This window comes from Spermophilus citellus (assembly GCF_964194105.1).
Source record: "Spermophilus citellus genome assembly, chromosome: 9".
NCBI lineage: Eukaryota > Metazoa > Chordata > Mammalia > Rodentia > Sciuridae > Spermophilus > Spermophilus citellus.
The window spans coordinates 135,310,280-135,327,167 of NC_138191.1; the positions used below are offsets into that span (position 1 = coordinate 135,310,280).

Genomic DNA, 16,888 nt, shown 5'->3' on the forward strand with positions numbered 1-16,888 from the left:
AGAGAAAGAAATCAACTTCTCAAATCCACAGACAGGTGTTGGGGCTTCCCAGGAGACCTGCTTATGAAGGGCAACCGGGAAGGTTCCAAACTGATGGTTAGTTAAGGAAGAACAAAGGCCCCTGGAAAATGACAAAGAACTGGTACAGCAACCAAACAGGTGGCAAGAGTATGCCTGCCGCCCACCTTCTCTTGATAATAGCATCATTTCTAAGACATTTACATTATTTAAATTATTGTGACCAAGACATCTCTAATAATGCACCAAACAGCAGGCACCAGGTTAAAATCAATTAGACTCCACTGCTAAATTACAAGGGAGAAATTTACAGCAGAATGGCTCTGGGGTAGAAACCGTAGGAACACACGCCTGCCAGAGACGATTACGTTAGGAAGCAAATGGGTATTGCCTCCATTTACACAGCAGAAAAGACGGCCAGGTGCTCCTAAATATAGGGCAATAATTTTTTTTATTTTTATTTTTTAACGTGGAGCCCGTTCTCTGGGCAGGAAAGCTTCTGAGTGGCCAAGAAAAAGACCATGGGGCTGGGTACAAGAGCAGGGTGATGGCGACGGAGCGAGGCACAGTCTGGTTTGGGAGATTCTCTGTGCAAACACAATTCAGCGAGTGGGGCCACCGTGAGCCCGTCTGATGGGCTCTGCCGCCAGGAGGGGGACGCCTGGGCTCTGGCTGCGCCCTGAGCTTTCCCCCGGATTTGGGCGTGTCTCCGCAGCACCCAGAGAGTGACAACCTAGGTGATGTGACGCTACAGACTCCCTTTTCAGTCCCAGAGCGGCCCCGCGATGGCAAGGCGGGTCTCCGGCCACAGCGCGTGGGCAGCACGTGGAGGGATCCGGCCGCGCGGGGGCGAAGGGCGCAGGCGCGATCGCGCGCGGCGACTCCGGGCCGCCAGGGGCCGCTGTGGCGCAGTCGGGCAGAATCGCGGGCGGCGCCACGACGCGCGGGACCCTCTTGAGCACGGCCCTGCCGGTTTAGGGGGGTGAAAGGTTGCGAAGATGGCGACGGCCTTGGGCGAGGAGGAGCTGGACAATGAAGACTATTACTCGCTGCTGAACGTGCGCAGGGAGGTGAGGCCCGCGGGGCGACGCCGTCGGGGCTGCGGCTGGCTGAGCGGCTCTGGAAGGCCGCGCTGGCCACGCCCGCCTCGGCCGACCCCGGAGCCGCGGCCTGGCCTGAGCCCGCGTGACCCCGCCGCCGCGCGCGCTCCCGCCGGCCGCAGCCCGAGCCCCGCCCGAGTCCAGCCGATCTCCGCTGACCCCCGCCGACCCCCGCCAAGCCCCCGCCGCGGAGCTGGTGGCCCCTGTCCCTGCCTCACTGCCCAGGCCGCCCGCACGCTGCGTGCGCCCTTCCAGGCAGGGCCGGGGGCGCGCAGGGACGGGCTCGGGAGCCCCGGGGTGCGTGCCCGGCCCATGTACCTGCGCTGGCCCTGGAGCCTTGTTGTTGCCCCGAGCCCACAGGACGGTGAGCTGAGGCTCGGACACCAAGGTCACGGCCGCCAGGGGGCCTCTCCAGGCTTCTGTCCCCGCCCCAGTGGGAACGTGCAGCCCCTGCAGCGAGGGCAGCCTTGGAAGCGGGCACCTCGGGCGGGCTTTGCCCCTGGGCAGCTGTCAAGACAGGGGAGGTCAGCCTCCTGTCCGCTACTCAGAGGCCGCGGGAGAGCTGGAGCCCGCGGCCCGGGCCTCGACTTCGGCACCCAGGCCACGTGCTGATCCTTCGCGAGCAGAAATGAGTGCGAGGGTATCTCACTGTCCAGCGGGCATGCATTTGCAGAGCATTTCTTTCCTTGGTGACTAGACTGCAGTTCAGATCGGACTTGAAGGGCAGAAAGGCTTCCAAGGTCAGGTCATAGGGTGCACCGGTTATCCCAAGCTGCTGGGTCTAGACTTGACAGCGCTACTGGAGAATCCCTGATTACATCTCAAGTTTTCTGGCCCTATGCAAAGCCTGTCCGCTGTATGTGGTGTTTGGTAATGTTTCTTGAGTACTCGCTTTGTGCAGGGCCACACTTCTGGATGAACACTTCCTATTACGTTGTCTTACTTAATTCTCACGGCTGCACTTAAGGCAATCCCCATGATTTGTACTTGAGGAAACTAGGCATAGGGAGACAACTCACACAGTGTCACACCACTAGCAAGTGCAGAAGCAAAACTTCAACTCTGGACACTGAGACTGAGGAGCCCCAGCCTTGATCACGGTTCTGTGCTGCCACCTCAGTTGTCCAGGTCTCCAACAACACAGCCGCTGGTTTTGGTACTGTGTTCTTGGGCACCACACCTGAGCATCCTCCAAATGTCTTAGTCACTACTATGGAAAGTCTGACAAAATATTTGGGGGAGTAGTGGATCTTGTTAAGCTACTGTGAGGCATCTACGGGTTCCTGTTCTCAGTATGTAACAAATCAAAGCTGAGACTTTGGGTAAATCACTTCTTTGGCCTGTCAGTCTCTTTCCTGTGGAATGAGCTGTCTGGCAAGCTATTTTTCCTGTTCTTGGGAGCAAAGCACTCACAGCCTTTCTTAACCACTCATTCATAGTCTTCAGCAATTGACCAACCACTTACTGTTTTCCAGGCTTACTGAACTAAAGCAGCTGTAGGGGATCATAAAGACATTTGCCAAAGGTATAACTTGAAACTGCTAGAATTTTAGGGGTTGCCTTTGTTACTGGATTGATGAACGAGGAACCAAGGAAATACTTATTTGAATTTTTTTTAACTTGTCCTTGTGAATGGAGGCGTTTCCCATATTTATAATTAGGTATAGGTGAAGTTTTTATGAAACGTGCTTCTGTTGCCCTTGTTGACAGGCATAGTGTTAAATGTCGTCATCAGGCTTGGTGTGCTGTTCTTTTTTTATATTTTTTTAAAATAATTTTTTGTAGTTGTAGATGGACAGCATACCTTTATTTTATTTATTTATTTTTATGTGGTGCTGAGAATTGAACCCAGGGCCTCACGCATGCTAGGCAAGTGCTCTACCACTGAGCCACAACCCCAGCCTCCCAACTCTTTTTAAAAAAGATACACATTTTTTATATTTAGAGACAGGGTCTTGCTAAGTTGCTGAGACTGGCTTTGAACTTGTGATCCTCCTGCCTCAGTCTACCAAGTCTATGAGATTACAGATGTGTGCCACCATGTCTGGCTCTCATACCTTCTTTAGCAATATCCTTATTGCCTTTGTAAGAATTTCATTTTTACAGTGTGTTATGTTTATACCCTGTTTTAAGATCTGGTCCCTGACTCAGGAGGCTGAGGCTAGATAATCACACATTTGAAGCCAACCTGGGCAATTTAGGGAGACCCTGTCTCAACATAAAAATTAAAAAAGGCTGGGTGTGTAGGTCAGTGATAGAGCCCATCTGGGTTCAATCCCTAGTACCAGAAAAAAAAAAAGTAAGTGTGTGTGTGTGTGTGTGTGTGTGTGTGTGTGTGTGTATGTATGTATGTGTGTATCTATCTCCCTGCATAGTTGACTTGGGTGAGTCAGGGACTTTGCTGTAAGTTGAGGCTAAACAGGGAGTAGGGTACAAGCTCAGGAATAATTAAAAACAAGCAACCAAACAGAACAGTGTCTGGGATAAAGGTAAACCCAAAGATAAAGCTCTGAGTTGTTGACTCTGAAGGGGCTATGCAGGGAGGGGAGGCAACAAGGAGCTTGGGGTCTCCAGGGTGACTAGGATACAGAGTTCAGAGAGGCAGCCTGTAGTCTTGCCTGTGGGCAGAGAAACAGCCAGTTCCAACATCATCACAGAGTGATTAACAAGAGATTAAACTTAAAAATGTGCTTCTTTAATGAACCATGAACCACTTACTACCTTCCTGCTCTGGGCATTTCAAGCAATTGCTTCTTGAAATTTCTATGCTCTAGTTTTGCATTAGCTACCAAAACACATTTATAGAGACAGGGCCTCGCCTTTTCTCCCCCACTTTCTTTTTTTAAAAGGAATTCAGTTGAAAGCTTTTTGTATGTATTACAAATTTGGTAATAAAACAGTAGAAAAGACCAACAAACAGCATGTTTTATGTGGCTATGGAATTTGGGTGTTCAATTTTATTAAACTTTCATTTAAATTCTACTTGTTTTATTTATACACTGCCTTGTATAAGAAAGGATGTTAAGACGTGAACAGTTGATAAAATGATAATATGCCTTTTTAAAGGGGACACATACTTCTAAAAAGATGGCTGTGGGAATAGTGTTGTTTTATGCCTCTGGGTGGCACTGAGGTTGATCCCACTCCCTGGAGAAGCCCCCACCTTTCAGGGGCCTCCCCTGGGAGGATAGCCTGGTAGAAAAGTTCCCGTCAGGCTGCTGGGCTGTGGGAGCCACTTATGCGTGTGGCGAGTGTGCAGTGAGCCTTCTGTAGCTGATGAGAGCCAGGAAACCCTTGCTCGGTAAAGTGCCAGTTCAGTAGAGATGGAGTGTCAGACTTGCCTGAGTGGCAGGATGTGTGCAGGTGGACATGCCAGAGAGAAAGGTGCCTCGTGGTAGAAAAATGTTCCCTAAGTACTTGACATGACCTCTAATGGGGTATCAGAATTTCAGTCTCTTGTCTTCAGAGGTCCATGCTGGACGGGATTCCCCTTTGCCTGAGAATCTTAAAGATTATTTTTCTGCCTTTTTATTTTTGTCACTACTGATTGCCTAATTTTTATTTATTTTTTTAGAATTTATATTACCATCTTGGGGTTATTTGTGAGTTTTTCTTTTAATCTAGATTAAGTAGAAATCAAGGTTAAATAGAAGTTACTTAAGTGTCAAAGGTTCTTCCTGGTTGTAGAAACTTGGAATTGTCTGCCCAATCCCCTGTTTAGCTTTTCTGACTCATTTTGTGACTCATGATTTGATTGTTTCTCTTCTAAGCTCTTACCTTTCCAGCAAAGAGTCCCAAAACAACTGTAGGAGTCAGACTTCCAAAATCTTGTGAAATGCAATCTGGCCTCAGCATAGGGAAGGATGTCTGAAATGACAACTCAGCACCTTATATATTGAGCATTTCTGACATTTATTGAAATGGCCAGACAGTGGTTGAGTGCAAAGAGGCCTTGTGACAGCCATGGCCTTAAAGAGCCCAGCCTTCGGAGTCAGGGCTCAGTTTGACCTCCTAGCAGCCTCATCAGGGCAGTTACTTAACCTCTCTGAACCTGTTTCTTTCCATAAAATCCAAGACACTTTCACTGTCCACAGGGCTGTGGGCACATTACTCTGCAAGTGCCAGTTTATTCTTATTAGTCTCATGAGTGTGGGAGTTAGTAAGGAGTGCTCTTATGGACTGTGTAAATAATTTGGCTGAGTCCCTGGTCTTCTCTGTGTAGTGTGTATGTCTGTCCCCTCTCTGCAGACTTCTTTTCACTTTCGTGAATGAAATTTGTTTACAGGCAGGCCACACGTATTAGTGTCTGGCCAGCTTCCAGGTCAAGGATCCACACCCAGATAAACTTTCTCCTCCATCTTGAACAAGTCGTTTCTTTTTGCTCCTCAGTATTTTTATCTGTGAAAATGAGGGTTCTGATCCCAGCACAAGATTAGTGAGTGTTAAGGTATCAATGAGAGGGGACAGCAGTGAAGGCATTTGCTCTGCTGTAGCTACCAGCACTTCTGTGACACCTCTGACAACTCAGCTCTTCTGCTGCCGGGGTGCTGTCTCCCGCCTTGCCAGTTGCTCATTCTCTGTCCTCATCAGGTACTACTTTCCTGGGGTTAAGTCCTCACCTCCTTGGCTCTTATTAAAATCTGCTTTATCCCTGAATCTCTGCCTTCTGAATATTTCTCCCCAAGCCCAACTTCCTTCCACTTTCTCCTTAACCCATACCTTCAGCCAAAAATTCAGAACACTCTTATTTCTTCTTCACCGACATTCAGAAATTGTAGCCTTCCATCATCCCTTGGCTTTTCGAATCCTCTCAGGGGTTTCTCCTGCTCTTTCCTGCAGGTCTCTCCAGCTTTGGTTTTAGTGAAGCTATACCAAGTCAACATTAGCAAACAGTCCAGAGTACGTAGTTTCTTCTTTTTTTCCCTCATTGCTGAGGATTGACCCAGCCTGGGCTTGTCATTTCTATACCCAGAAACCATGTGTGGCTTCTTCTTGTTCGTTGGGTAAGGGTCAAACTCTTTGGCTCCATTTTTTAAGCCCTTGCAAGTCATATATTCTGTGCATTTTCCATCTGCTTGGTGGGGAAGCTCTGCTCTGTGTGGTCCGGTACCAGGACCATGTGTGCTTCAGCTTTGTATCCACTCCCTGCACTGGGCACACAGTAGGTAGTCAATGTGCTATGGAACAAGGTTTCCACCAACCACAGGACTTCTAGTGACGTTGCACCAGAACATGGTTACCTTAACGACACGTTGCTCAGATCATGCCCCTGCTGCTAAGCAGCGAGTGACTACACTTAACAGGTGTTTGCAGAGTGAGTGAGCAGTCAGGGATGTCAAGGTCAGCTTTCGCCTGCTCATTCTCCACTGTTGCCAGTGCACCTGCATTCTGTCTTTCTGTCCCTAACATTGGCTGTTCCCTAGGGTATTTTTTCCCCATGAAATGCCTCAGCAGGTACTAGAAGCCAGAACACATCTTTGTATTCCTGTGTGGTCTCTCTTTGTGTTATGACAGCCCGGAACTCATCTCTGCACCATGAATGTTGTTAGCATTCCTTTTTAGGTTGCTTAATGAAGTCTGTGGGGTCAAAGGTACATCTAGTTTGCAATCTCCTGGAGCCGGGGACTGCCCTCTGTTTCTCTCTTACCTCGGGTTGTGCCTGGAGCCTGGCCGACCCCTCAGTAAGCCCTCTGGCTAAAGCTGTGCACCTTTGCCAGCATCCTGCCTACCTTGTCCAGGTGCACTTTACTTGGTGGAATCCCTGTGTTCTTGAGCAGCACATTGCAGTTTTTGCAATCAAGTAATTCTAGAGGAGCTGATTATTTTAAGGAATTTTTAAATTTTTAGTTTAGTTCATCTAATTTTTCACTTAAGAAAATAAAGTCAGGTACAAGAGGTAAAGAGCAAATCCAAACAGGGGCCATGATGCATAGGCCCCAGGGTAAGTTGTGCCTCAGACTTGGCATCCGTACCTGCTAGAAGACGGAACAGTGGCTTTTCCCTTGCTGAGCTGGTTCATCTGGCAGATATTGATTATCTTCCTCTTATGTTTTTTTATTGCAGTGGGAAAGGTTGCCTGTTTATCATCTCTCCTACTAGCACCAGTAATAATGTTTGTAAAAGAAAATAAGTTTCAAATGGGTCAGACATATTTTTGTACAGTGTTTCTTTTGTCCACTAAACAGCTGAATTTCTGCAGAAAATACAGGTGAACCCCCGAGAAGTGCCCCTTTAGGGCTCAGTCAGGCAAGTCTTCTTGGTGCCTGGGCTTGTAGGCTGATCCCAGGTACATTACTGGGGTCTATTCCTGGTTGAGGACGAATCCCTCGTACAGGACCTTATTTCTAGACCCTGCAAAGATTTGCATGTGTCCAAGAAGATGGGAGATGGCTGTGCTGAGCAGGGAGAGTGGTGTCAAAATGTGGCAGGGCAGTGTGCAGAAGGGATTGGTTGCATCGCATCAGGCTGAGTAGCTGAAACCTTTATGAAGTGAGGTAGGAAGTGTTTTACCAAGTCCAGCTACAGGGTTGTTTTTTAGTGCCTGATGAGCGTGTGGCCTCATCTCAGTATAATCACTATTTACTTAATGACAGCAGATAACATGTGGCACTCTTGTTCTCCATGGAACACCCTTACTCAGCGCAAAGCATCTTGCTAGCTTGGTGTTAATTAGCTCTGAAATCTGCTTTTTTCCTTTAAAGTGTATGAGCACCAAGTATCATTTCCTTAAAAAGTGCAGACTTTTATTAACTGATGCAGTTTGTTTCAGTCAGATTATTGTGGAACATATGGACAGTCATGAATCTTCAATTGTGGTAATTAGGCAAACTTCCCCCAATCTAGTAGAATATAGTACACAATATTCAATTTAATTGCTAAGACCCAGAGATAACGGCCTGGAAGTTTGAGTTTGAAAGGAAAGGATTGGCAAGAAGACACTAGGGCTTTCCTATTGCTGAAGTGTGGCTGTTATTAAGCCATTAAGTCGGGGCTCTTCAGTCTTCAGAGTGTGAGCCGGGTGGTGTAATTAGGGCAACAGTGAGCGCGTGGGCTCTTCACCTTTGGCACATGGTCGGGCTGCACTCCTGATCTCCTGTGGTGGAGTGACTCCCTACGGCTAGTTCCAGCTGGCGACATGAGTGGAGGAGTATGTGTCACTTCCCAGCTGAAGGGCCTGAGTGCCAGATGGAGCATTCAATGCATCCCTCTGCCTTGGAGATGGGTGGCAGGCCCAAGGGTGACTGCTCTGTCCATCCTGGGTGAGGACCTTGCCAGGCAGAGTACCAGCTGACCTGAAGTGGGCATGGAAAGTGAGGGAGAAGCAAACCTAGGGGAGTCCTGGATAGTGCCTCAGGACAGGATCTCCTAGCCCAGCAGTTCACAGGCTTTTTGGTGTGAAGACCCCTTTACGTTCTTAAATTTTTGAGGATCCCACAGAGCTTCTGTGTGTGGCTTTTGACTTTTGATACTAAATCTGAGTCTATGGCCACACCACCCTGAACATGCTGATCTCATCTGATGTTCAAATTGAAATTAAAAAACTGGGTGATTGATGAAGTATTATCATATAACAAGACACAAATACACTTCTTATATTCCAGTATAGGCACAAGAAAAACTCAAGGACTTTAAATCACTGTATTGGACAGCAGTGAGATTACAGGTGCCCAGATGTCATTGCAGGTATAACCAAAGATGGTAGGTGCACAGTCAAGGAACTGAGAACCAGTTAATCTCACCTTAGAAATTTCTAGAAAACATAAGACTCAAGTATGCATTCCATCAGCCATCAGAACAGTGATATCAGCACACATCATGTAACCTCAAGACAGTTCCACTGCCCCCTGCTGAGAGAATGACTGGGAAAGTCAGCAGTTTAGATTTGTGTGAAAATCATTTTGACTTTGGACCCACAGAGTGCCATGTGATAGCTTTGTTAAATGAAGATGTACCAATGTTTGACCCCAAACTGGGTCCTTTTAGCCAGGTGCAGTGGCACGTGCCTGTAATCTCAGTGGCTCAGGAGGCTGAAATAGGAGGATCGCGGGTTGTAAGTCACCCTCAGCAAAAGCAAGGCACTAAGCAACTCAGTGAGACCCTGTCTCTAAATAAAATACAGAATAGGGCTGGGGATGTCGCACAGTGGTCCAGTGCCCCTGAGTTCAATCCCTGGTACCAAAAAAAAAAGGGTCCCTTTTTTTTCCCCCCTCCAACTGTGGAGCCAATAACAAGACCAAGTGCCTCTTGAACTGAAGGAAGGTTTATCCTTGGCCACGAACTGAAGTAGGAGATAAACTCACAAAGCAGCTTCTCAACCACTGGGGGTTGGAAAGTCATAGACAGGGTGCAGGAAAGAGGGAGGATTGAGCTCACACAGGGAAGAATCCTCCGGGCTCTTCTGGGCATTGACAGAGACAGGTTTCCTTCTTCTCACTCCTTCTTTGGTTCTTAGCTGTCCTCCAGGCGGTTGTGGCCTTGGGGGATGTCATGCAGCATGCAGATGTGGTCGCTGGCAGCCCTCTTTTATCCAACTGGCTTTGGCTAGCCCACCTGAAAAGGACCTTCTGGCCTCCGGGCATCTTATCCTCAAAGATGAGCAAGATGGGACAAGCTAGAAATTCAGCAAGGTCACCTAGGCAGTACAAGATCAGGGTGGGTAACAAAGACAAAATGAAAGCAGAGTGGCAGCAGATTCATTTAATGTGTCCTGAGGTTGATTGCAGGGATGCTAGAATTTAAATAAGTGAAAACATAACAACTGCAGCTGCGGGGTTGTGGGGAAGCAGGTGTGGTGGAGTTGGAGGCAGGAGACCTTCCTGAGCATGGCATCACCTAGAGCTCAGGAAAAGGAACTGATCGGTTTGAGTTTTAAAAAACGAGAACCTAGTGAGGCACCTGGCGTGCACCTGTAAGTCTTAGCAATTGGGAGCCTGGGGTGGGTGGATCCCTTGAGCCCAGGAGTTTGTGCCACCTGGTCAACACTGAAATCTGATTTCAAAAAGATAATAAAAATGAGAAACTTTTGGGACTGGGATTGTGGCTCGGTGGCAGAGCGCTCACCTAGCATGTGTGAGGCCCTGGGTTTGAGCCTCAGCACCACATAAGAATGAAATAAAGATAATGTGTCCAACTACAAGTAAAAAATAATAAATATTTTTTAAAAATGAGAAACTTTTGTGTTGTTAAAGGAAAAAAAACTAAAACCTAAGAAAAACACAAACATTAAAGAGACTGAAATAAAAGAAAAGATGACCATGCTAATAGGAAATTAGTAAGAGGAAACAGGTTATTTCATAAAAGCAGGAATCTAAAATGCAAATAGATAAACATGAGAAAATGTTTCTCCTCACTCGTAAACAAAACAAATACAAATTAAAACAAGGGTGTTTTTCATTTTGTATGTGTGTGAGGTGATGGTGAGCTGGTGCTGAGGACAGAGCTATCGCCTGCCACCCAGGAGACGCGGGTCTGTTCTCTGGGGATGCTGAACCAGTGTGCTCAGAGCTTCCCCGAGGCTGGTGGGGGACTTGCAGCTTTTCTATCTGTTCTCCAGGCCCTTTCCCAAGACACTAACCTGTCATAGAGAAGAGACCACCAAATGAGATTTGCAGTCCCCCACCACAGGAGCCCACCAGGTAGCCAGGCCTGTCCACCTTGCAAAGCCCAGGGAGTCCGTCTGTTCCTCTCTTTCTCCCTCCCCCACGGACTCTGCCACACCCCAGCTCACTGATGGAGAGGTTAGAAATGCCAGGCCAGCTCCTCCGACTTCCCATCGTCATCTTTTTAGGACTGACCCCTCTTACTTAAAGCCCACCCCTTTTTGTTTCTTGATTTTCTTCCTTATTTTAGTGGCGCTCAGCTTCTAGTAACTTTCCTTATAAAGGTTTGTTAGGAGGAAAAATATTTTAGACTTTCCTTATCTCCAAATATTCATATAGTCGCCTTTAAACTTGATAAATAGTAGACTAAACATAAACTTCTAAAAAAATTTTTTAGTTATGCTTGGACACAATACCTTTATTTTGTTTGTATATTTTTATGCGGTGCTGAGGATGGAACCCTGGGGCTCACACATGCTAGAAGTGCTCTACCACTGAGCCCCAGCCCAACATAAACTTCTAGATTCCACTTTCTCCACATGGTCAGTACTTGTTGTCATTATTTTTTTTAATTGAGCCCAGGGGCTCTCTACCACTGAATTATGTCCCCAGTCCTTTGTAATTTTTGTTTTCATTTTTTGTTTTGAGACAGGTCTCCCTAACTAGTCGGTCTGACATTAAATTTGAGATCCTGTGGTCTCAAGTTCTGAGTTGCTGGGATTTATAGGAGTGGGCAGTCATGCCAGCTTTCTTTCTTTATTTTTATTTTTATTTTTTAAAATTTTTATAGTAGCCATCCTAATGGGTACAAGTGATATTCTTGGTTTTGATTTGCTGCATTTCCCTAGTGATTAGTGACCTTGAGCATCTTTTCTGTTTTTTGTTTGTTTTTATTTTTTCATACTGGGGATTGAACCCAGGGATTTTTCATACTGGGGATTGAACCACTGAGCCACATCCCCATCCCTTTCTCTGACTGAAGTGCCTAGGGCCTTCCCAAGCTGCTCAGTCTGGCCTTGAGATTGCAGGCATGTGCCACTGTGCCCAGCATCATTGAAAATTTGAGAGGGATTGTGATAAGTCTGTAGATTGCTTTGGGTAGTATTGACATTCTAAAATATTAAGTCTTTCAATTCATGATCATAGGATATGCTTTTAGGGCTGGGGTTATAGTTCAGTAGTAGAGCACTTGTCTAGCACATGGTGAGACACTGGGTTTGATCCTCGGCACAACATAAAATTTTTTTTTAAAAATGAATATGCTTCTACTTTATGTATGTCTTAATTTCCTTTTTAGATTGTTCATTATTAATATATAAAGTGCAAGTGGCTTTTGTGGGTTGACTTTGTATCCTGCTATTTTGCTAAATTTATTTTTTAGTTCTAACATGTATAAGGTTATATCATCTAAGAACAGAGATACTTTTCTAATTTGGATGCCTTTATTTCTTTTTCTTGTCTGATTGCTCTGACTAGAACTTCCAGTACTATGTTGAATAGAAGTCACTAAAAGCAACTTCAGTGCCTATTCCCGATCTTTCTACTTTGAGTTTTTCATGTATGACTTTTGTTATGTTGGGGTAATTTCCTTTATTTTATTTTTTTTTTTTAAGAACTTTTTTTTTCTAAACTTTTTTTTTTTTTGAGAGAGAGAGAGAGAATTTTAATATTTATTTTTTAGTTTTCGGCAGACACATCATCTTTGTTTGTATGTGGTGCTGAGGATCGAACCCGGGCCGCACGAATGCCAGGCTAGCGCGCTACCGCTTGAGCCACATCCCCAGCCCCGGGTAATTTCCTTTAATTCCTAGTTTATTCAATGTCTTTATCATGAAATGGTGCTGAATTTTGTCAGATGCTTTTTCTTTATCATTGAGATGATCAGTTGATGGATGGGTTATCAGTTGATAAGGTGGGGTTTCAGTTGATATTCTGTCAATATGGTGTGTTATTTTTATATATTGAACTATCCTTGCATTCCAAGAATAATCCCACTTGGTCGTGGTGTATAAAATCCTTTTATTATGCTGCTCAATTTTGTTTGCTAGTATTTTCTTGAGGATTTTTGCTTCATTGTTCATAAGGGATATTGATCTGTGGTTCTTTTTCTCAGAGCATCTGTCTGGCTTTTGTATCAGGTTAATACTGACCTGATAAAATGAATTTGGAAGTTTTGGCTCCAGTTTTTTTTTTTTTTTTTGAAAAATTTTAGAAGAATTGATAATATTTGTTTTTTTAAATGTTTGGTAAAATCATTATTGAAGCCATGAGGTCAAAGGATTTTCTTTGTTAGGAGGTTTTTGATTAGTATTTCAATCTTTGTACTATTCAGGTTTTCTGTTTCTTTGTGATTTAGTATTGGGACATATTTTTTTCTTTTTTTAGTTCATAGTCTTAATTCATATTCTATTACTATAGCAATATATCTGAGGCTAGGTACTTCATTTTAAAAAGAGGTTTCTTTGAGGCTGGGGTTGTGGCTCAGTGGTAGAGTGCTTGCTTAGAATGTGTGGGTCACTGGGTTCAATTCTCAGCACCACATATAAATAAATAAAATAAAGATCCATTGACAACTAAAAAAATATTGAAGAAAAAAAAGAGGTTTATTTAACTTATAGTTTGGGAGGCTCAAGGGCACAGATACTAGTTCTGCTTGGCTCTGGTAGAAGGCTAATGGCAGGTGGCATCACAGTGGGGGCAGCCTGTGCAGAGGAAGATATCATCAAAGCTCTAGCATGCTGAGGTCCCTTGAGAGCTGTTAATCCCTCTGGAGGGGATGCCCCCAATGACCAAATGACCTCTTTTTTTTTTTTAATTATTTTTATTTTTTACCAAATGACCTCTTAAAGTTCCACTACCTCTTACAGAAGGGATGCAGAATCCAGAATCAGGAAGTTCAACCCTCACACTGGAGTCAAGCTGTCAGTGCTTGAGCCTTTGGACCGTGCTTAAGCCATATCTGAGCTGTAGCATCTTTGAACTGTGAAGTCGAGTTGTTGGTGTGACATCTTGCTGCTGCCACTGCTGCAACTTTGTGGTGCTGGGGATTGGTCCCAGGGCCTTGTGCATGATGGGCACATGCTCCTCCACTGTGCTGCATCCCAGCCATTTGCCTTTAATGTGTTTACGGCTGTAAATTACCCCCTTAATGCTATTTTCACTTCATCACATAAGTTTTGGTTTGGAATGTTGTGTTTTTGTTTTCATTTGTCATAAGTATTTTCTCATTTCCTTGATTTCTTCTTTGATCTTTGGGTTATTTAAGAGTAGATGGTTGAATTTCCTGACTCTGGATTCTGCATTCCTTCTGTAACCGATTTCTAACTTCATGCTGTGTGTGCTGATTACACTTTGTGTGATGTCAGTCTTTTAAAATTTACTGACACTTAATTTGTGGCCTACCATATAGTCTGTCCAGTGAAAATATAATCAGATGTCAAGATGATAAAACTTTTAGACTTGAAAAATGATACACCTTTTAATTTTACTATAGAAACTTAGAAGTAAGTATGAAATTTTAGGTATCGTTCTTAATGATAGCTCATTATGTTTTGAAATGGTATCACTATTTTTATGATAGTAAAAGAGGTTATTATTTATGAACTGTCAAACCAGTGACCTTAGCTCTTCAGTTGTGATGAAAGGCCCAATCCAACCTTTTATTGAATGTGATATTTATTAAAAATGAAACCTCTCGTTTCCATTACTTAATCAATAGTACATTAAGCCATTTATTAATATGATTAAAGGATGTCTTGCAGACTAGGTCTGTTCCCTTGTCATCTAGTTTAATTTTAATAACTAGGAGATTGCATTCAAACTGAATCAGTCAAATTCATCTCATCCTGTACTTGTGATGGAAAGAATGACTAAAATTTGCAGGAAGAGGGTCTAACCCTAGCATATATGAGGTTCTGGGATCAACTCCCAGCACTGCCAAAAAGAAGTGCAGCAAGGAAATAATTTGTAATGGCTTAAGAGCAAGACCTTTTTTACATTATTACATGAGTAAACCTACCAGGAGAAGGTCTATTTATTTGCTCATTATTTGCTATTATTTATATTTGTTTAAGCAGTTTAATATAGGTGGCTTGTTGGTAAGAGTGCAAGAAATGCATCATGTAACTCATGTTGGCAGGGAAAGAGACTGTGACAGGAAAGAAAAGGAGAAATGCAGAGTTGGAAACATGGAGGCCTAGCCCTTCCAGAGAGCCCTGCCTGCCTGCCTTCCGGCCTTCTGCAAGCACTCTACCACCCAGCTAATATCCCCAAAGCCTTGAGTTTCTCATTTGTTCTTTCTTTTCTCTCTCCCTCTCCCCACCCCCCTCACTCAGTGCAGTACTGAGGGCCATGTAAATACTAGGCAATCACTCTGCCAAGCAGTTACATGTCCAGTTACATGCTCTGATCCTTCTATTTCTAGTGAAACAGTACATACACAAGAGTACCCATCTCCTAACACATGGCTTGGCGAGTTTTCACAGCCAGGACTACTTCATGAATGAAGGTTCCTGTTGCTACAGGGTTAGGAGTAGGGTGGTCCTCTCTCACTGATTCTTTATATATATATATTTTTTTTTTTTAGTTTTCGGTGGACACAACATCTTTGTTTGTATGTGGTGCTGAGGATTGAACCCCGGCCGTACGCATGCCAGGCAAGCGCGCTACAGGTCGAGCCACACAAGCCCAGCCCCCCTCTCTCACTGATTCTTAGAGTCAGTCACACCAGAAGATTTCAAACAAGCCTCTCAGAGTATCAGGCATGAGTTTATTAGAAGGGATGGGAAAGGGATAAGGGGACATTCTCAAGGGAGCGAGCAGGTCCTCTCAGAGAGAAGGACAACATTCCCCTCCTGTCCTTCAGTCTTATTGGGGAGTCCCAAGGAACCTTCCAGAGAGTCCCACCCAGCTTAACTCTTGATTTTGGACTAAAAGCAGGATGCCATCAAACATCCATGTCCCCACTGCACATGGTAAAGATCCAGGGCAACTCCGTCACTTTTGGACCCTGTGGACCAGTTCTAATTAGAACCTGTTCTTGCAGGTTAAGAGTTAATGGCTAGGGGGAATTGTCCTTACCTCCCTTAGTTCTGGAATCTGGTCTGTGTGAGGGTCACAGAGGTCCCCTCTTATCTGCATTTCAGGCCCCTGGTTCCCCTGCAGATAACAGGTTGTTGAGGAATGTAACCTGTCCTGATGGCTTGAGGCAGGAAGGGCTTCAGGCAAGCTGCTGTTTTAAAGAAAGCATGTTGGCATCAGCACAGGGGAGCCAGTATGTAGAATTATTTCCTTAACCCCACGTTCCCACCACTCACCATCACCTGTGTACGGGGCAGCCCCTTTCTCTGAATTGTCGCAGCTTCAGAATTGCCAAAGAGTTGTGGGACTTGAATTGTGATGATGTTGGTGGCTAAAGTGGTTACCTTCCTGCTGTGTGCAAAGGTTTGCTGAGTTCTTTTACTTGCATTAGCTCCTTCATACCTCGTATAACCCTATGAGGCATGCTCTTGTCCACAGTCTTCAGATGAGGAAGCAGAATGGGTGTTTTATTTTGTGGCACTGGGGTACTTTACCACTAAGCTACATCCTCCAGCGTTTTTGTTTTCTTTTGAGACCGAGTCTCACTAAATTGGAGAGACTTGGCCTTGAACTTGAGGCCCTCCTGCCTCAGCCTTCCCAGTAGCTGGGACTACACCATGCCTGGCTTTGAAAACGGGTTTTATTTTATTTTATTTTTTAAAATATCTTTTAGGGGGCTGGGGATGCGGCTCAAGCAGTAGCGCGCTCTCCTGGCATGCGTGCGACTCGGGTTCGATCCTCAGCACCACATACAAAACAAAGATGTTGTGTCCGCCGTTAACTAAAAAATAAATATTAAAATTCTCTCTCTCTCTCTCTCTCTCTCACTCTCACTCTCTCACTGTCTCTAAAATATATATATCTATATCTTTTAGTTGTCAATGGACCTTTATTTTATTTATTTATATGTGGTGCTGAGAATTGAACCCAGTGCCTCACACATGCCAGGCAAGCGCTCTACCACTGAGCCACTACCAGAGCCTCTGGAAACAGGTTTTAAAAGAGCTACCGTTGTTAAGTTTTGCTGTGTGCAAAGCACTCTTTGGTCACCAGCCCATTTCATCTTCACACCTTCCCTGAAGGCATCTTGTC

General features: G+C 44.9%; 1 protein-coding gene across 2 annotated transcripts in view; it reads left to right on the forward strand.

Annotated features, from left to right (window-relative positions):
* Positions 1-842: 842 nt before the first annotated feature.
* Positions 843-16,888, forward strand: part of DNAJC11 (DnaJ heat shock protein family (Hsp40) member C11) — a 59,922-nt gene continuing 43,876 nt past the window's right edge. Inside the window, exon 1 of one of the 2 annotated variants that reach the window (XM_081307769.1) lies at positions 843-1,088. In XM_081307769.1, the coding sequence (XP_081163895.1) occupies positions 1,017-1,088 (72 nt within the window). In that variant the 5' untranslated portion in view covers positions 843-1,016. The remainder of the gene's footprint in view (positions 1,089-16,888) is intronic. The other variant, XM_081307768.1, reaches the window with a different exon arrangement.